Genomic DNA, 21,758 nt, shown 5'->3' with positions numbered 1-21,758 from the left:
AAAAATACATCTCTTTAACCTAGGGCTACACAATTAATCTAATCGCAATTGCAATCGCAATGTCATCCTGTGCGATTACATAACCACAAAAAAGGGTGTGATTTAATTAAACAAAAAAAGTGAGCAGTGTGTGTGACACTCTGGTCTCTGTGTGCACTGCAGTCTGCTCATTATCCACGCCCACATCGGGCTCTCGCATGTGACCCTAAACACAAATACGTGCAAACCAGCATAATGATTAATAAGCAGTGTGCGAGTAATGTGAAAGACACCAACCCACCGTAACCCCCCTCCCTGACGCTAATCGTTCAAAACATAGTGGGACTGGCCACCGGAGCACCGGGAGAAATGCCGGTGGGCAGGACGCTCTGCGACAGAGACAGAGATGCGTCGTCGGCAGCTGTAGTGGTAAGACAATAAAGGGGTAAGATAAGGAAGGTTTGGGTTTGGCCAGCAGGCCATTCAATGTGATCTCCTTTGTTGTACAACATATTTAACTTTTCAGAGCCGACGTGCTTGTCAGCATCACTTTTAATCAACCGACCGATCACAGCCTGGATGGGGCGGTACATTAAAAAAAGTTTGATGTGTTGAACAATATGATTGTTGAGCAGTTAGTCCGCAGTTTTAACAAATTAGAGACCAATGTAGAGCCATTGTCTTGCACAAGGATTAAATGAATAAAAACAAACTATAGAAATTAAAGCAATAACTGGATTTAATATTCAACTAGTGGTAAAATAGTGTACTATTATATGGAATTATAATGATTACAGTAATTAATATATTACCAGTATAGTATTAACTAAACAGTATACTTTTTATTAATGTTTTGATATTATACTACTCATTTATACTAGTTCCTCCGCTGTCTACAATATGGCAAAATCAGTACTTTTGGACTGGTGGCAAAAAAACCTATATTTCTTCTTATGTTGATTTAACTTTGTTCGAGCTGAGAAATACAAATTTCAAGTATTTTGTGCATTCCTTGATAATCAAGCAAGTAGACTCATAGTAACATTTGCTACATTATATTGTGGTCCACAATAATCACAATATGACTTTTTCTCCACATTGTGCAGCCTTAATATTACTTCTAGTCTGTTTCTATGTTTTCCCAAAGATCCTATTTACACTGGATATTAAAGTGGCCATATTATGTTAATTTTCAGGTTCATAGTTTTATTTAAGGGTTGTACCAGGATAGGTTTAAATGGTTTAATTTTCAAAAAAACACTGCAGTGGTGAATGCTCTGTTGTAGCTAAGGAGGGAAGCATGTCAGTATAGTCAGTCTTTGTTGGGAGTTGCATATGCACAGTACCTAGTTAAGGACTACTAGCCAATCAGAAGCATAGGCAGGTCCTGACAAGTTGTGTGACGCCGCTTCAGCCGGTAAGCACAGTCTTGGTTCGGCTGTTCACGTTTCAGGGTGGTAAGTTATTATTTATTTGCAACAAATTTATCTTTCATACGTAACGTATTAACTTTCCACTGTCTCTACATCACAGTAACAACTTTATGTCCACTGACTGCCTATCTAACGACCATTAGGGAGGATGGGGTGAGGGGTGGCAGCGGGCTGATGTCTTGTCTTGTCTGCTGTAGCTCAGTGTGTTTCTCCACCAGTGTTTTTGAGGGCGTGCCACACTAGCAGCGAGCATTGTGACGCGTGTTACATTGTGAACCAGATTACCGAAGTAAAGTCTGGACTACAATCAAGCTGTTTCCAGGCAGTTCAGGTGCAGTGTTTTCTGTGGGAGTTGGTAACTCCCTTTGGGCTTTTTCACTTTGCAAACCTATTACATTGCAAAAAGATTTATAACACAATAAAGGAAAGGGTAAAACCCAAAAAGCATAATATGACCTTAATGCATATAATGTCTGGATAATGACATCTGATCATCGGTTTTTGTATTTGTAAGTGTTCTGTTATCTAGTTTCTGTCCAAATTGTACTATAATTGGATTCCAATATTCAAATTACACAGGCAGAGCTGGCATACTTGTAAACAAACATGATGTGTAACAGGTCAAAGCAAGCGATGCAGGATACTCTCAAGGAAACCTTACAAGATAAGATGAGGGTAAAAGGTGAATCAGTGCTAACGGAGCAGCTGTCTAGTACTAGTGCTAGCTACCCACGCCAGTCATGTGACCCTGCACGTTGTAGGGTCCCTTTAGAGTCTCCCAAAGCAAAACAGCTATCCTTTCCTATCCTATCCTAGGAATCGTACGCAGAGAGTTGGTTGACCACCTCAACATGCTGGACAGATTGCATTTACACCTGATTGAGATCCGATCACAGTACCAACCAGACCACCTCCAGATGATCTAATCCAATTCAAAGAACAATGATTTCAACAATTTGTTTGCTAAATGGATTTGAGTTTGTCCCTACTTGTCATGTTCCGACTTACTCAGTTTGAAAGCCATAGTCTTGTTCTCTACTTAAAATGTATGTTCTGAACTTGTACTGCACTTCTATTATTCTTTATTGTCTACATTCACAGAAAATAGCCTCTAGCTTACAAATGCACAGCAGAAAACACATATCAACGGCAAAGTTCCCATCATTCAAGGGCAGTGGTTGAGCAGGGAAAGTAAAAGAGTTCCTTTTATTTCCAAACAGTCGCTGTGCAATAATATTCAATAGTGAGCAAGACACTGAAATAGAATGGTGCTATCCAGCTAGAAACCATTGTTCACTTGAGAAAAATTGTTTTGTATGTGCTAGACTGAAAGACTGTTGAAACGAGTGTTGCAATGATAACTGCTTCAAGCCACACAGCTATCAGAACATAAGATCTATCTATTCAAAACACTCAGACTTAAAGGGCATGAAAAATATCAGGTGAATACGTCGGTCAGTTTAAGGAGCAAGGTAGACACATTTTATGTAGAGAGGTATTTTCACAATTTTTTTCAACCTCTCTTTTTGGTTATTTCATGCTCTCACCGCAAAGCACGGCCCTTCCCTTCCTCAACCAAACACACCTCATTGCGTGCTGGTTCAAAATAAGAAAAGCAGGTTAAATGCATCAGTTCCAGCTCATTAGCTACGCAGTCTACTTTACACACCAAAGTTGCTGCTCCCCAGTATATCTATTTCATCACTGCTCCTTTATTCTGCTGTGTTTAATCTTAGACATCAAACGGTGCACCTTACAAAGAAGTCATAAAGCCCCAAATTTCATTTAAAAATGACTGTTCACTTCCAATTACCCAGTGAGGGAGCTCATTATGATTTTAGCGGTGCTCATTATAATCAAATGGAATCTGACCTTTTGTCCCATTGCCCTGCTGTGTGAGGGCCTTTAGGCTGTTGATAAAGAGGGGAGTGACAAGGGTTTTGATGGTCAATTGGAATTATCTGCGGGAGGCTGATGATAATATTACATAAAGATTCATGTATATTTATTCCGGATGAAAAAAGAAAGTATGCAGATGGGAAGGTTAGATGTGAACCACAGATCTTTTTGTGTAATACTTCCCCTTATCCAGTGCAGGAATGTAATGAAATGTTATGTATTATGTTGCCATTATGACTGGACTGATGGTTCTGCACCACTGTATCCACTGTTCTCCACCTGGTTTGGAAGACACATTTCTGGAACTAAACTTTATACGTCATCCTGAATGCAAGTTCCAGATACTTTCAGGGGTTACCAGAAGTGCTGCTAAATGTGACAAGTCAAGAAGATGCTCCGTCACATCACAACAAGAATATAACAAACACAAACATTTTAATAGTGCCTATCAACCACGGCAACCAACAGAGGATGCTTGTTGGACAAACAAACATATCCAGGACCTTATACATTTTTTGGGGGGAAAAAACACATGGCTAAACAGTGCACAGAAATATCTGAAAGACAAAAGTAGATGATAGAAAAATAACCCTAACTACTAAACTATAAACTAATATGTGTAAATGAAAATGAATAACAACATAAGCCCAACTTTTTACATTGGTATCTGTCCCACAGCTGCTTACCAAACAGCACCTAAAAATTACATATTCCATCATAGGTTTTTATTACATTTTATTGGCAAATATTCCAAATGTCCCAGTTTGTAAAATACAGTAAAAACCGTGTCCCATGTTTCTAAAAAGTTTCGGTTATGGTGGGAACCCTGGGGTTGTTAAGTTTCTACAAAAGTACTAATAAATACAGTATGGAGTATACTAGGTAGGTACTGGCTCACTTTTAAGAAATTGCCTTATCTGTCTTAGTTGGTGGAGCAATTGTATAGCTCTATTGTGATACTGTGTTGTTATTCTTTTTCAAACTTCCTGCTGGCCTAGATGGTTATATAATGGGGATAAATGGCTGACAATTTCCTAAACAATCGAACCCTAGAGTTCGTGTTATCATGATTAATTGTGAAAATTAGACAAACTCGAGTGTTTTGCACAAACAAGTAATGAATGTTACAACTAGTGGAAGACACTGATTCAATATAAAATCAGTAGATCTATCAAAATCAGTGTTACACTTTTTAAGAACTAGAAAACATGAAGACTGAATGGGTCTTGCATTATTAATTTGATGATAATCACATGAAAGTTCAGCGTGTTTAAGGCTGAAGAGGGAATCAACCTAGTTCATGAAAGTGTCTACCTTTACACACCATGCACAGGAGTTCTTTCCAAGAACAATATCTCCCTCCAATACAGGACGTAATGTGTTTCATGTGTACTGTAGCAGCAACGGCAGACAGAAATAGGAGATGGATCAAAAGAACCAGGTAGTTAGCATGATCAGTACAGCCACGGTGGCTGCACAAAAGAAAACACCACATACAAAAACTCAAAACTTCTTCAAATCAAAAACAAACAAAAAAATAAATAAATCCAAAACTCTGTGGAAAGCAATTCTGCCTAAAAGGAAAACAACCAAGCCAGAAGCAAAGCAAACGCTGTCATTGCTCTCCAAAAATAAAAAGCACTCCAACTTCACACAACAATGAGAACTTGTTGCCTAGTACAATGTGTTACCTCAAGGCAAAATTGGATCTTACAGTAGCAGTAACCGTAACTTACAGTAAAAGTACATTTTGGGTGAAACAGTATTTGCATCTCTGCATCTAAAGGGTACATGACTATTGCATTATTAAGCACCATTTTCTGTACAAAATTTTAAGTGAATTATATGACTGACAACCCCCCTCCCCTTGTCAAACCAAAGCATCAAATAAATGTATATCCATCCCTCTATCCATCCATTTTCTATCCTGCCCAAGGGTTGTGAGGGCTGGAGCATATCCCAGCATGCACTAGGCATCTAAATACTGGATAAGTTGCCAGTCTATCAAAATGTTGAAACAAGACACATTCATACCTACAGGCAGGCTGGATGTGGGAGGAGACCTGTCCAGACACAGTTGGAAGACTATATTTCTTGCAAAAAGAATCATAAATGCTGCTTCTACTGCCATGGCCCAATCATCAATCATTTTTCGCCACCTGTTTTGAAATGCTGAATGTCTCCAAAGTAGATAGAGAGATTAAGACTATTCCCCCGGGATGACATTTTGAGGCTGGTGAGAAAATGATTGATGACTTAGCTTGGCCTTCACTACTGGAGTCTGGCTTTTGCGTCTTTAAAAGGACTATGACGTGTAATCAGGTAGCAGTTAACAGTAAACACTTTGTCTGACCCTCACACCCACATTGCACGATGGCAGCTGCACTGAAATGTAACAGCCCCTCTATCCATCCAAAACCACCTTCACTGTTCTCTGCTTTGTTTAGTCAGCCACCAAAGGAAACATGAGCTCATACAAATGGGTCACAGAGAGAAGAAGCTTTTTCTGTTTGATATTGTCTAAAGCAAAGAGACACCGTTTTTCTCAAAAGAACGTGAGCTCCACTTTTGAATGAACATTTTATATGGAGTAGATCCATAATACAGTATTTGACCATTTAAGATTTAGCATATGATTGGCCCTGGTACTATTATTATTTCTCTGATGATTCATTATGTCCAAACAGCCAAATAAATAAAACAGTTAGCTAATAATATCAGTGTTGCTTTTGTTGAACAACAACTACAACTAATTCCAATCAGATAACCTGAAAATAGAGGTGCGTTTAATTAAGTTCTACTTTTTGAGTTCTCCCTATCCACAGTGGCAGTGGCAAGCAATCTGTCATCCACTTTTGGTTTCAGGCTTAAATATTTCAACAGCTTTAAGAAAAAGTGCTGAATTAGCTCTGTGTGAATTACACTACTTAGCAATTGAAGCAGCCTAGAAGTCACAGACACACTACTGACAGGGATACATTGGCAAAAGGTGCTGGGCAGCATAAGAAACAATATATTGAAAACAACAGACACGGTGCACAAATCAACAACCAACAATGAGGGTATTCTTTTGTGGGGAAAAATGCATTTAAAATAATATATATACATAGGTTCAGCGCACAGTTACTAATATTATTTTATGCAGTTGCAAGCACTGCAGCAACTGCATAACTGCGCAGCTCTGAACCTCTTTCAGTAAATGCAGTAAGTGCTTAAATATCTCAAAAAAAAAATCAAATCATTTGCAGAATTGAAGAAATATAAATCTTTACCTGTGACGGATAGCTCAGTTGTCCTCCGCACCACAAAGTTCCCAAACTGCAATTCGCAGGTGTAATTCCCAATGTCATCTTCACGTACTTCCTTGATGGACAGAGTGTCCCTCTTCCTTTCTATGGTTTGTCTCCACTGCTTTGGCTTGCATTCCTGTATTTAAAATGTAGAAAAAACACATGGGAAACAAGAAAGTTGTTATAAAGTAAATATACTGTGTCACAGTTGACTTTCAAGCGTAACTAATATTTGGAAATCAACAGAAAACAAGCTTTTACTTGCACACCTCACCTCATTAGCAACAGAGAAGAGACTTTATATTTTGTCTTATCTTTAAATATATTGAATGAATACAGACAAATCCATGGACAGCCCTGTTACTAAACATCCTGTCATAAAGAACTACAGCAGCTTTCCACACAGTTATGGTAGAGATACCTCCTATCAATACACAAACTTTCTGAAATTATGCCAGCCTTTAGAGATTTGTTTGGTGCACCCCTGTTGCCCAGACACTAATACTGTATTAAACAGTGATTTATGGGATTGAATGGTTGTGCATTTATCATTCTGAGGAAGGGCTACTGTACTGGATTTGGTTGCATTAGCTATTCGTAAATCCATGACTATGTAAAGTCCTTCCTGAGTTCTTAATAACTACTTGCTGGTTTCAAAGTAGTGAATTACTAAATCGGGTTCTTAATGCTTAAGACATGTCATAGCTAGAAAATATTTAAGAAAGAGTTTCAAATAAGCATCTTTTGTGCAGTCCAATCAAGGGAGGTATGTGTCAGAGTTACTGTAGTAGCATCCATTCACATTGACATAATATTTTGAGCTTTGGTGTTGTTGTTTTAGTGAAACACAATTTACTTTGTAATCAAACAGCATTTTTATCACGGATCACATCAGATGTGTCGATCCATATCCCATCACTGTTTTAATTTGGTGTAGGGCTGAAACGGTTCATCGATTAAATCGAATAATTTGATAACTAAAAAGCATCGACACAAATTCTTTGCACTGACGCTTCGTTTAATCCAACTATATAGCATACTGTTTCGCACAGAAATTGATTCCTGTAATGTTACAGTCTGTCCACCGTAAAACGAAACTTATGTCGCCTACTGCAACAGCATGACGGCACCTGATCAGAAAGCTCCCGGTCTATCATCAAGTCCACGGAGCAGACCACAGACAAGGTAACAGTAAAAGAAACTTTAGCATTTGACTGTTCTGTTTTGTTTGACTTTAAAGTTAGCAAAACTAAGCCGCAATCCTCAGCTGTAAATGTACACACGCACATTTTTGTTCTCCGCCTGGTTGGGCTTTGAGTTTGGGTTGTAACGTCACAATCATGAGTTAACTTACACAGCTGATCCTGTTACCGGTGGGGCACACCGCCGCCAAGCACTAGTACTTCTTAAACGATGAATTGATTAAATAATTTGTAGAAGCTTTGAGTACTAAAATCACTGTTAGTGCAGGCCTAATTTGGTGAGGCTTAAGCTTACAAACAGCTGGTGCAAACGGTCAGTCCAGTCTCAAGAGATTAAATATATCACCCTCAACAATTCTCAGTCTTCTGGTGTTTTTGAGGTGGGTCTTAGCTACTTCTGTCGTGCAATGCAACATTATAGAGTCTCAACATCCTTTTTAACTATATATTCATCAAACCTCTGAGATTTTTTCCCTTGCAGTTGATGAGTTCAGGGATTAAATAAAAAAGTGCAGAAGCTTGTGAGGAAAACTCTTGCCTACTGTAATGGTTTGACATTTACTTGAATCTTGACAGTAATTATTTTTCACCACAATATCCCATATGAGAAGCATATAAAATGAAAGGAAGAAAGCTAAGATAATTTGGCTTACAGGTTTCATCAATAGTCAAAATGGAAGGCAGCATAGTGAAATGTGTCCAGAACTACTGAGGCTGTGTCTAACAAGACAAATCATATCTGTATGGACAAAAAGCAGCGTTGAGTGTGTCTGAGTGAGAGAAAGAAAACTAGTTAATGTATATTTTCTGTCAAATACCGTGTAGTGTGTGATGCACCATTATTTTCTAATCTCGCAGGGCATTTGGATGTGAGAGCAGATCATGCGTGGAATTTGTGTGCAATTTCACAAATAACACTACGTTAGTTCAAACAGAACTCTGAAGTCAAGCTTGCAGCAGCTGACTAGCTGACAGTTGTTTTATTCATGTTTCAGCATTGGCTCACTAATACATCAGCTGATCAGTTAGCAGCTGGCTTTACAGCCAATCACATTCAAACAGTCCCACTGTTACTCTGCTGATACCTTCATGGCAACACCTCATCACCTCTTCTGTGTGTATTCATAAAGTCTGTTTACAGCTACTGTACAACATTATTCTGTGGTTATTTTTATACCGCAGTGATCCATTCTCAGTTTTCCCACATAAAAGCAGATAATCAGAATGCACACAGACAACTTGCTGCAACCTAACTCAATTTACTTTTTCATCCAATAGAGCTTATTCTAAGCTTTAAAACAATAAATGGCATGGGTAATAGGTTGGTTTTTTCATAACCCTGGATGTCTGTGTAATCCAAACTTGTATATTATTTGAAAACACAGAATCCTTAGCTAGTGCAGAGAGTGAGCAGCTACTCATAGCTAGAGTTTTTAAAGTTTTTTTCGTACATTTTCTGGTTGGATGTGCTGGAGTGCTGTGAATCTCAGGTAGAAAGCAATGGAGGATCTAATGCTGGGAGCAATGACTGTTTTGAGCAAGGGAAATAAGTACTCCTTAACATGTTAAGTATCATGTTTTTAATCATAACCCCTCTCGTGTGTTTTTAGTTGAAAGGAAATATAATCTTGTCTCTAACTCGTTCTCATTGCATATGTGGTAGACCACTGTGCGTGATTTAGCTCTCAGCTAGCTGTTAGCATTGTAAGCACTTTGTGACCTATGCAATCACAAGCTGAGGCACAGTGATCTATAGACGGGTTTCTTGTATTCAAACGCAACTGGATGCGCGCACAGGCAATAATAAACTGCCATTTCAGAGTTGGATCTGTTTGTTTGTGTTTCATTGTGAATATTAATCGACCACGCTGGAGGTTAGCGAAGCCGGAGGTTATGTTGTTCAAGTCAGCTGCTAGCCAAAAGGCTAATGGAGAACGAGGGAGAGAGGTGTTCTTTCCACAGCTGTAAGTACTGCCATTTGTCCTAGCTGTGTCATACTCATCAAATTCACCATCAGAGATGCAGAGAACATTGTCTTCCGTTGTAAACTTTGCGCGACCAGCAAAATGATAACAACCACAAACAATTTTGTATTGAAGCATCTCCTAAAGCAGCACAGCAACGTGAAACAGCCTGTAGAAAGAAACTACAGCAGCTACTGCCAGTGATGCATCCACTCGGCAGGGGAGAGTGGTGTTAATCAACGTTTTGTGTTTCGTAAAAGCACTGAATACTTCTCTTATAAATGCATGTGCAAAACAGTAACAATAGTTCTGAAGTCGAGACACTTGCTTGTCTTTTTTAATCTCAAGACAGTGGCGTTAAAAAACGTTATATGCTTCGTAAAAATCATACTCATTGACGCTGTTATGAATACGTGATTAGCAAAAAATGTTGGGAGGGACCTGTTTTGTTTTTTATTATTTTTAAATAGCCTATATCCATAACCTATATGGTACAGCATCCTTTGGTCTGGGAGGCTGCAGTGTTTTCATTTCAGCTGGTTGTTGACTCCTCAGGTTAATTATTGTTCCAGTAAAGTGGATTAATTTCTAAAATGCACTGCTGAACAGGTTTCCCGTCACTTTTAAGGATCGGGTGCGGTGGCTGAAAGTAATTGTAACTTAACGAGTAATGTGACAATTTAGTTTTAATACCCAGTAATAAGTAAAGTAATATTGTAACTTTTTAAATGAGTAATAAGTAAAAATTAACTCATTACAATTTGCCCAACACTGCAGCTAGATATAATCTAGAAACTGATACGCTGCGAAGACCGAGTGCTCACTTACTGCTCCCTGGTTGCGCACGCATCTCAGACGTTGCACAGAAACCCATCTATATAAGACAATCCATAAAGTAAGGTTTCAAAGTGCAATCACAGTGTTACATACATATCCACGCAGCCTTTTTCTTAATTCTCTAGTTGTTAGGACTTGTGAATATGTTTGTCATTAGCTCAAAGACATTATCTGTTAAAATAAAAACATTTCTTGAAATATTGAAAAGCACATTTTAGCCATTTTGAAGAGGTTTCGGATAGGTTTAACACATGAAAGGACGCCTAGGTCCAGTACTTACTAGTTGCCTTAATACTGAAATTTGGTACAAATGTGGACAAGAAGTGTGGGAACCAGTATGTCTAATGATTCATATTTTAGTAGGTTTGCTGTAAAACAACAAAAATACATGCTTATACATGTAATAGTACAGGTTAACCATGATCAGAGACATTTTAGAGGAGACATGCCACTCAATCACATCCAGTCCAATTCTATGGGGAAAGCCCGTAAGGGCAAAGATGGCGGCTTACCCGCTAGAAAGCCAATTGCCTGCTTTTAACAGCCAAAGCAGGAAACATATTTCAGCCAATCATGTGGTTCCACTGACGTATGGGTCTGCCTTTAAACCTTATTTTGAGGCAAAGTCGTCAAACTTTTTCAGCGATTTTTATCAGAGTTTATTGCTGATCTATTCATGTGGGTGCGCTTTTTATAAAAAAAGGTTGAGTAATTTAGTGTTTAGTGTTAAACACTTTTCATTTTTAAGTGATGATTGTGAAACATTACAAAAGATTAAAACATCACAAAGAAAAACTCTGAACTAGGACCCAGGGGACACCACACAACACCATCTAAGGTATAACATGGATTGACAACTTTTATTCTATATTTCTAGAGCATACTGTCACATAGGTGGTGAGTATGAAATAAATAAGTATAATAAGTATGGACTTCTGGAAATAACCAAGGCTTTTCAGATTTTGGGCCACAGAACACCTGAGGCAAAAAAAAACTGGGGCAATGTGGGTTTGGTTTCGAACTGCGATCCAAGACAGCTCTCCCAGAATTCAGTCAGCCCCCACTGACAAAGTGAGAGCCAATAACTGGAGGGTGTGGAGCCCACAGTCATTATCTGCTATTTTAATTTGATTCAGTGGGAAACCGAAGAAGTGATGTGGCCACCTAATCCAGCGCACTTTCACGTTTGATGAATTGGTCCCCGAGCTTCACCTAACAGCTCCGTCAAAGTGGCCTGTCGGTCCGACTGGTTCAGTTACACTGTGGGCGTCTCAACTCTCCGTGAGGAGGAAGAGAAAGTTTAAGTTCAAAACACAGGAAACGAATGGAGAGATGGGTATGTATATGGTGACCTGACTTATTTTTGTCTGTTTTAGAAATTAGAGAAGGTATGGTATATGAAGCTAATTAGATCTGAATATAGCTGACCTTAACTAGATTCTTCTTCTTCTTCTTAAAAAAACTTCCTATAAAATAGCTTTTTAATTTTAATTGAAAGGTTCTATTTCTAATTTCTAAATGTGTGTGATGTGTTTTAGGTGGCAGACAAAGATCTTTTTTTAGACTGTATCTTGTACCTCTCCAAAAGAAATGAAATCAGTCATGATTATTTGTGAAAACAGCAAATAAAAAGAGTATATCTTACCTTGTACCACACAAGCACAGGCTCCACTCCTGGCTGTGTATAATCCTCTATACCTGGGCAGGTGATGTCTTTGCTTTTACTTAGTTCTGCCTTTTCAAAGAACCTCATTTTGGAGTTGTAGCAGAGGTCTGTGTCATTCTCCGCCACTGTGAGAGACATGGATACCTTCATACAGTATGTGGAGTTCCTGCAAAAACACAAAGTTAATGAATCAGACGGAGAAAGAAATGACTTTGTATGATACTGAAGTCTTGCCAGATGCAGCAAAGAAGATCTGCCAGCAACCCATCTCTGGATTCACATATCAAAATCTCCACGAGGCTCATTCATTAGATTCCATGTGAATCACTAAATGCAGCAGAGGGGAAAAGAAAAAGAAACCTTCCTGTGGAAATGCAATTCATCATCTTGTCTATGAAGATTCTCAGTCATCCAGGTCACAGTAATCCAACGAAGGTTAAAGTCAAGGGCAACTGGACTTGGTTGAAGATATCTTCATCTTCATCTTCACATTTTATCACTTTCTTTAGGCGAAGATTTTCATTAATGCTGAATGTTGAATCATTGTCTCCAATTTGGACCCTTAATCTGGACAATTACAGTTTCTTACAATATTTTCTCATCAATTCATGTATGAATACTAATAGTGGATGACAAGCCTACCTCTCTAAATTACAAATGGATAACTTCAAGTTTGTGTGTGTGTGTGTGTGTATACAGTACATACTGTATACATAGTGTACACCAGTGATTTTCAAACTTTTTCACATCAAGGACCCCTAAACTGACACAAACTTTTATTACAGAAATTTGTAACCCAAGTAGTCATACATTCTGTCATTGTGTTACTTATGGATGGAATTATGACGAAAATAAATTATTCCACTTTTTGCTGTTGACCCCCTAGAAAACCCTCAAGGACCCCACTTTGAGAACCACTGGTTTCCACATGTGTACACGTGTCAGAGACATGGGTGTTTATATGAAGCTCTGAATGACAACAGCACTTGAAGATTAACCTTGAAGCCTTTTGTTTTCACATGTTAGGCAGATGCAGTGCGAGCTAGCAGAAAATTACTTGTACAACTGATGTATTGTAGTTGCTCAGGTCATATACATAAAGTAGAGAATTTATAATGCAAGCCACTGGGGGTGTAAAATGCAAGATTATTTGTAATGTTTGGAGACTACATGCTCACCTGAACTCACAGATACTAGAGAATATTCATCCACGGTGGAGTAAACATTTCATTTTACTGCTAGGCACTGCAGTATACCTTCAGTGGATTTGTGTTGCCCCTCTATTGGAACGCATGCCTCATAAAAACTAAACCAATCTGGCTGGGCCCCCTCATGTGTACATGCAGAAACTTGTAGGGATCATGATCAGATCTACTCCTGCCTCCCAGGAGAGGGAAATTCCACAGCCACAAGAGAGGAAGAGATACAGCTGGTAAGCATTTACAGCTTCTCTGTTTGGGTCATTAATGGGACAGCGATTTTGAGATTGGATCTGCTGCTTGAGTAATTCTTAAGAGAACATGGGAATCAATGAACATATTGACTCACTGTGAAAGTTGTGCTATTTTAGGGAGCGGAACAGAAGCAAAGGTCCTTGATCAATGAATTCAATAAGAGCACCTTTCTTTGGCCAACTGGCTAATAAGACTGTCACAATTGACAAGTACTCTGGCCTGACTGCAGCAAATCCCTCCTGGTTAAAAGACCAAGCAAATTGGCAGTGTTTAGGAAAATCTCATTGCTAATTTTCTAACTAAAGCTGGTTACACAAATTGAGCTGAACCAACAAACAATTACAAACATGTTAAATCCTTACATAATTGCGCAGCATTAGCTGCCTCGTGGATTAGTACAACACACACTGGTCTTCGCTACAGTGTCGGCAAACAATCCCTCGCCCTTCGAACCGGCCAGTGCCGTGCGCTCCGCTTACAGTTAGTGTGCCATTTTCGTGATGCAAATGTGACATGATGTGGAGATTATTTCAGACAACTTCTACCAGATGGACACCTGTGCAAATGAGATCCCACGGGTGCGCTCTCTTCCCTGTTAAATATTCTGGGCAGCACTGATAAACTCGCCCACTGGAAAAGAGAGAGAGAGAGAGAGAATTGTGTCATCTGCTCCGCATGAGTGATGGTTTGGGCCAACACTTTGTCCTACGATGTCTTTCACATCCATCACAATGCCTTTTGAGCCTGAAAAGCCAGGTGATCTCTTGACATTTCACTCAGCAGGTATAACATTCATGAAGCTTATCCAAAGAAATAAGCAGGGAAATTATCCTACCGCTACACACCAGGGACTTCACTGTATTCTACGCACTGAGCATTCAACGCTCGTGGAACCCTCTGCGTACTGCAGATATAGTGATAACAAGTGATACCATGGCATTAAGGGGCAAGAGTGTCTGTCAAATGTGTCAAACTGAAGGGGATATGCAATGTCGTGGCAATGATAGATAGCATCCTGCATATATCAACTGAGAGAAGTGTCAGGCTGACAGTTACTGTACACAGCTGGAGGGCAGGCAGAGGACTTGAGCTGCAATGTGCCACAAATGCAGTGAAATTATGTGCAATACTCAGTTAGGAGTGAAATGGTTATGATTGTCATATAATGGAAAAACACTGCAGTCTCTACTTACTGCAAGATACTCATGGGATATAGCATTTGTCACAATCCCGGGTTAATTTACGGTAGTATAGTTAGATCCCTCCCAACCAAAACCATTCATCTTCAAATATTTCTATATATTTTATTTTATTGACTATCAATGAATTGACCCCACCAGAGGATGAAACCAGATGGAACCTGCCCTTTAACTCAGCAACTGTTCGCTCTGATATTAAATAATAGACAGCGGAATTGATTTGAAATTCTCCTGAGAATCCATGGCACCTGTGGGGAAATTAATGAACTAAATTAATGGATCTCTTAATTAAAATAACTCCTCTCTAATAGAAATTTGATGATGAAATAATTGCTGATAACTCATTACAGATTACTTTCAACTGACAACAAGGTTCTCAGAGAAAGAAGAGAACATCACAAGGCGGGATGTCCAAAGTCTGATAGGAGGTTACCTCGGCAGAATGTTGTGACAGGGGAGTGAAATGAACCTATCACAAATATTAACCCTTAATACAGCGCGTGGACCTATGCTGTACAGTAACATTAAGATACAGATACAAATCATTTTGTAATAAAATAACAGAAATTCATTTGGTATGGCTTTGATTCTTGAAATCTTACCAATGCTACCTAAACTATTTTTTAATGCAATGTCTACAAGATAACTATTTTGAGAAGACTGTAAATATGGCAGCATCCCAACTGACTCATTGGCAGTTTCAATGTTTGTCTTCTTCCAACCAGGCACATCTTCCATCACTGCATTTTTTTAAACATCACAGAAATATTCCTACTGTAATCAGGGCATCAGGCTCATTAGAGCAATTGCTAACATCTGCCAAATCATTACTGTGTCCCTTAGAAGCACACTGGATCTGTACTCGTGTGTGTGTCTGTCTACGGTATACAGCATTGTAGCTAAGCACCTAACTGTAGTTGGATTCTTAATTTTCATGGCCAGTTTAAATTGTCCAAAACAAGCCTTTTTAAAAATCACAAAAATAATTCCTTTAATAATATGTAAGTCTTTATATGAATGTTAAATGATTTGTAGTGAGTGGAGTTAAAATTAAGTCTGGCTACACTGCTGTCAGTACATGTGTTGTCAAGCACATGTACAGATGAGGATGGATGACATGAAAAAAAACAACATAATATGTTTTAGAGCCAACCATTCTATCAAAATATATTCCATTTGGTGTTGTGATGATGGTGGCAGAGAGTGCTTGCCAAACACATCTCTCTAATGTCTTCCATATGTGTTCAATTAGGTTAAACATGCCGCAACTATCTAAAAACCCCATACCAAACCATTAGTTGTCCCTTTGTACCAGTGTGTAGCAAAAGCTGAAGGGAATCACATCAGCAGAGGCCGAAGCATATGAGTGACATCACTCGTACTATTCATCTTGCCGCCACTTGAGTCAGCATGTACCTGAGATTGGATCTGAATGTCAACAAAGCCGACGTCAGGATGTGGAGGGCAGATGTAAAAACAGCTAAGATCTTTCCTGAGGGAGCACAGTTAATGCAGCCTGGCATGATTGGATGTGCCCTGTCCTATTAGAGACAGATGTGACAATGGCTTTGGACAGGTAGGAAAAGGTCTGGTCGACTTCAAATAGTAGGTGAGACCAAGACAGAACCAAGGCTGAGAAAAGTCTCAGAGGTCAGGAAAGTTGTCTTGATACTGAGGTAGACTCTGAGACTGGACTACAGTTTTACAGTTCTGGAAACAAGTGTAAACCAATAGAATACGAGCATTACATCAGCCCCCAGTAGTCTTGTATTACCCTCCCTGTTTACACCAAGCCAAGATCAACCTAGAATCAACATAGGGGCGGCCCAGTTATCCTAAATCAGTATTTTATTGTCCCTATTATTTATGGACCGAGCGAAGGTCATAGTGAGCAGTGGGAAGACTGGAGCTCCTACCTGTAGCTCCCGCTCATAACTCACCTGTCAACTCTAGCACCAAGCCCGGGATGATTAAGCACCATGGCTCCCCAAATCTGACTGTGGGCCAACTTGCTCCTACTTAGCCTTTGTCTAAGAGTGTGACACTTGTCTGCTATGCAGGAACAAGACTCCAGCCTCAATTATAATCCACCGCCCCCCCTCTCTCCCTCTGCTTCTGGTGTGACTGTGCCCCTGTCTCCACCCACCCCACCGGCCCTTTTCTCTCTTGTCTTGTAGTACACAATTTCTCAGGGAGGAACCTACACCTCTGCGGATTAGTTTGTTTTGCCACACTGTGAAAAACCCATGCCTGCACTGGTCTACGCACTGGTGTCCGCAAATATGAGAGAGCAACGTACAAACACAACATAAAAGCTAAACAAGCCATATTGCTGCATTGTGTGATATGTAATCAACTACAAAGACAGAGCAGCCTCCGGAGAACTTCAATAGAACTTCATTTACAGTGTGGGGCCGTTTATGTGTAGCAGTGAAATGTCATACTTTAATCTTAATGCCTATTTTTGGTTTCTGAGCAATAAAGGTGGGATTATTAGAGTTCAAGTTTAACTTGAAGCTGAAGGAAATTACATTAATACAGCGATGGTTTGATCTCTTTTTAGTATTTGGTAGAACTCCAGAGCTGAAATAATATAAAGCTCATCTGTTATGTTTTACCATTACATGAGTCACATAGATAAGCATGTTTTTTTCTGAAAAATAAACACCAGGCAATTTTTAAACACAAAAGGTTCCTTTACCACTGTTTCCCAGAATCCTCAAAGAATGGTTTTGGATATATAGATAAATATAATTGATCACAAAACTTGGTTCATGTTTTACAACTTGAGCAAGGACTGGTTTCATTCCATCCTTTTAGCCTTTTTTGGATAAAGACATTAAGTCACAACTTGGTAAACAGATTAAAATATTTTTTATTTGTGCAGCAATTTCATCCAGATAGTTAGAGGAGGAGAGAAGGTTATGAAAAGACCTTCAAAACAGCGATAAGTCAGGTTGCTCTGTATTTTAACTAGGGTTATGTCCAGTGAAGATCTTTCAAGACCCCCTGGAACCCACTGAAGGACCCCAAACCCCACCTGTAGAACTACTGTTGTAAATATACACAATGCGGTACATATACAGCTGCAAAAGCAATCACCTTATCCCAACATTCAACATTAACCCGGAGAACTTATTCTCCAACAAGTCTGAGAATTCCTCCTCTCTTGAGTTGTGTGTCACAAACTGACAGCAGTACTTCTTATGTGCAAATGCATTAGTCAGTCATTTCCTAGTCGATGCCTTCAGGGAACTCATTTTCCATTCCACAACACCCTCAACTCATCGTTATGCTAGCAACCTGATTTCATAACAAGCATAAACAATTTGTCTCCATTGTATCCTCTTCTAACTCTGCCATGACCTTATTCATTGGTCCCCAGGCTTTCTGGGTGTAATGTATGTGCAACCATACTGCTCTGCATATCAACTACAAACCGTCTCATACTATCAATACTGCTCCTGGAATGAGGGTATGGACCAAAAACATTTAACCCCGCCGCAGTTGTTCCACGAATGAAAGGGCTGTGTTGTTCTGCTGCTGAATGTCTGAATGGATGTTTTGGACAAACTAAGCGGTTTCTTTGGGAGATGTCAGGGAGAAATGTTCCCTACAACCGGTAAAAAAAAGGTTTATGAGTGGCCAACTAGCCAGCTAAGAAGATACAATTTATGAATAAGACCACATTTTAGTTACTTGTGTGGAGACCACACACAATTTCTTGGTCTTTAGCTACTAAATGCTCGACAATCTTCATCAGCGCTTTATCTAGCTGCTGTTTAGTGGCGAGCAGGTAGCTGCAGCCAAAAATGATGGCTGTAAAATGAGAGTGAAACATATGATCCTTTAAGTTGTTTTTGACTGATTGCAACACAGAATGTTTATTCCTTGTGGAGTTATACACTCACCTGCCACTTTATTAGGTACACATCTTCAATTGCTTGTTAACACAAATAGCTTATCAATAGCTTATTAACTCAATGCATTTAGGCATGTAGACGTGGTCAAGACAACTTGGTGAAGTTCAAATCGAACATCAGAATAGGGAAGAAAGGGGATTTAAGTGACTTTAAACGTGGGGTGGTTGTTACGATACAATATCCAGTAAGCAGCAGTTGTGTGGACAAAAATGCCTTGTTGATGTCAGAGGTCAGAGGAGAATGGGCAGACTGGTTCGAGATGACAGAAAGGCAACAGTTACTCAAATAACCACTCGTTACAACCAAGGTATGCAGAATACCATCTCTGAACGCACAACACGTTGAACCTTGAAGCAGATGGGCTACAGCAGCAGTAGATCGCACCGGGTGCCACTCCTGTCTGCTAAGAACAGGAAACTGAGGCTACAATTCACACAAAACTGAACAATAGAAGATTGGAAAAATGTTGCCTGGTCTGCTGAGTCTCAATTCCGCTGCTGTAAACAACATAAAAGAATGGATCCATCCTGCCTTGTATCAACGGTTCATGCTGCTGGTGGTGGTGTAATGGTGTGGGGGATACTTTCTAGGCACACTTTGGGCCCCATAGAACCAACTGAGCATCGTTTAAACGCGACAGCCTACCTGAGTATTGTTGCTGACCATGTCCATGCCTTTATGACCACAGTGTACCCAGCTCAAATAATCTCAAACTGGTTTCCTGAAAATGCCAATGAGTTCCCTGTACTCCAATGGTCTCCACAGTCATCAGATGTCAGTCTAATAGAGCACCTTTGGGATGTGAGGGAACGGGAGATTTGCATCATGGATGAGCAGCCGACAAATGTACAGCAACTGCGTGATGCTATCATGTCAATATGGACCAAGATCTCTGAGGAGTTTCCAACACCTTGTTTAAAGTATGCCATGAAGAACTGAGGCAGTTCTGAAGACAAAAAGGGGTCCAACCCGGTACTAGCAAATTATTACTTTGTCAAATGCTTTACAAGATACAGTGTCAATTGAATTTAAATGAAGTTTTATGAAATTTTAAACTACTCTCACCCTTAGGAATCAGGCGAGCTGTGGATTCTCTCCTATTTCAAGGTTTGACTGATAGCTGCAGTATATCGCTTGGAGCTCCACCGCTCACAGTCCAGGGGGAAGGGAGGGGGAGCAGGGAGGAAAGAGGAAAAGTTGGCTGTGGTGCCAAAGTGATTGTGTTTAGGGAAGGGTATTTCTGACATTTGTCTGGCAGATAAAACCACCATCAGATATGAGGAAGAGAAGGTCAGTGTCCTGGCTATCAGATAGCGATGGTTTGGCATCTTGTTTGATGACTTCCTCTGCTCAGTGTGGACCAGGAGAGCCAAGAGGGTGGATATATTGGGAGGCAACTGTCAGGATGTGACTGAATAAGATCCCTCAGTTAGGGATGTGGAAATACATAACCTGGTTGTTATTTTACACTCTGTGGTATGTTAAAAACGCAAATGAAATGAATAAAAACCCTTTGTACATTGCATGTATGTCTGAGATTATCAGATGATCCTGAAAATAAATTTAATTTGTTCATATAGGACTTTCTGCTTAATTGTCTTGGGTCTTAATGCAGATTGTGACAATTGATTTGAGGTAAGAGGTCTCCCAGTATAAAACCTCCATGGTCAACCTTCTCTCCCTTTGCTCCATGTAGCCAGGAGCCATTTGAGCTCGGCTTAATCAAATGGAATCGAGTATGGGACAAATGTCCAATCAGAAGGAGCGTGAAGGGCATACAATGAAATTGGTTGAGAATGTAATGCAGGCACATGGTGGAATAAATTTATATTCCAATTCCTACAAAGAGTACCCAACATACATCAAAATGAGTATGTGTAGGTCTGGTTAGAAATCAGAAATGTTGGCCACTTCCGCGGCGCAACTGAATAAATACAGTTGATATAGATTCAGTATACTGAAGTATTCTGTTTTTGATTGGTCCCATGAAAGAGTTAAATACTCTTTTGCATAATTATGGAAAACATAAGATATCTAGAATACAGTATAAGACTTTTTGTTGGGTTACGCAAGCATGTGCACCTGTTCTAGTGTATGGTTGGCAGTGTTGGGCTTTTCCTCATAACTAGTAGTGTAACAGATTACTGTTTCCAAAACAGTAATACTATTACAGTTACTAATCCAAGCAACTGTAATATTATTACTGCATTGTTCCTGCGTTGTTGCGTTACTGGATGCACCATCCTTAACGTGAATGTATGACTGTGCGGCAGGTCAGCAGCACCAGACCCTATGTTGTTCAAGTCAGCTGTTAGCCAAAAAAAGAAAAAAAGAAAGAATGGAGAACGAGGGGGTGGTAGTAAAAGTAATATAGTAATGCAGCAAGTAACACAACTAGTTACTTTAATCACTCAGTAATATGTAAAGTAATATGATTACTTTTCTAAGGAGTAATAAGTAACTAGCAACTTATTACACTATGTGAGTAACTTGCCCTTCACTGATGGTTGGTTTTCAGTGCATAATCTTGTCTCCCAGATTATGAATATAACCATGATAGGAACTAATATTCAAAATACAATTTACATCTAAACACAGAAAGTAAGCAAGTTCTTGCTGCCAACTCTCAGTGACACATTGGCAGTACAAGCCAATAAGTGCGTCTGGTTTTTCAAAATATGTTAAATGCTGATCAATGTTATGGAACTGAATTATTCCTCCACAGCATGCTAAATATCTGCAGACATAAGTTAACATGCTGAATGTCCAAGTTAAGCACTACATGAATGGAAGAGCACAACAGTTAGAGCGTAGGCTTCACAGGTGGCAGTGGGTGAATTATAAATAGTACCCTATGACGATTAAACACACTGTAGCCGCCATTATACAAGTAATGAATTTGTGTTTCTCAG

General features: G+C 39.5%; 1 protein-coding gene across 4 annotated transcripts in view; it reads right to left on the bottom strand.

The window, feature by feature from the left end:
• LOC119902272 (interleukin-1 receptor accessory protein-like 1) overlaps nt 1-21,758 on the bottom strand; it is a 246,266-nt gene that overhangs the window by 132,822 nt on the left and 91,686 nt on the right. For all 4 annotated transcript variants that reach the window (XM_038718369.1, XM_038718386.1, XM_038718377.1 and 1 more), the window contains exons 4-5: nt 12,250-12,436; nt 6,584-6,737 (exon numbers count right to left, since the gene is read on the bottom strand). In XM_038718369.1, the coding sequence (XP_038574297.1) occupies nt 6,584-6,737; nt 12,250-12,436 (341 nt within the window). The remainder of the gene's footprint in view (nt 1-6,583; nt 6,738-12,249; nt 12,437-21,758) is intronic.

The sequence above is a fragment of the Micropterus salmoides genome, unplaced genomic scaffold, assembly GCF_014851395.1.
Source record: "Micropterus salmoides isolate LMB-PRFRI ecotype aquatic unplaced genomic scaffold, ASM1485139v1 Ms_hic_scaffold_1, whole genome shotgun sequence".
NCBI classification, from domain to species: domain Eukaryota; kingdom Metazoa; phylum Chordata; class Actinopteri; order Centrarchiformes; family Centrarchidae; genus Micropterus; species Micropterus salmoides.
This window is presented reverse-complemented; position numbering and strand designations above follow the sequence as displayed.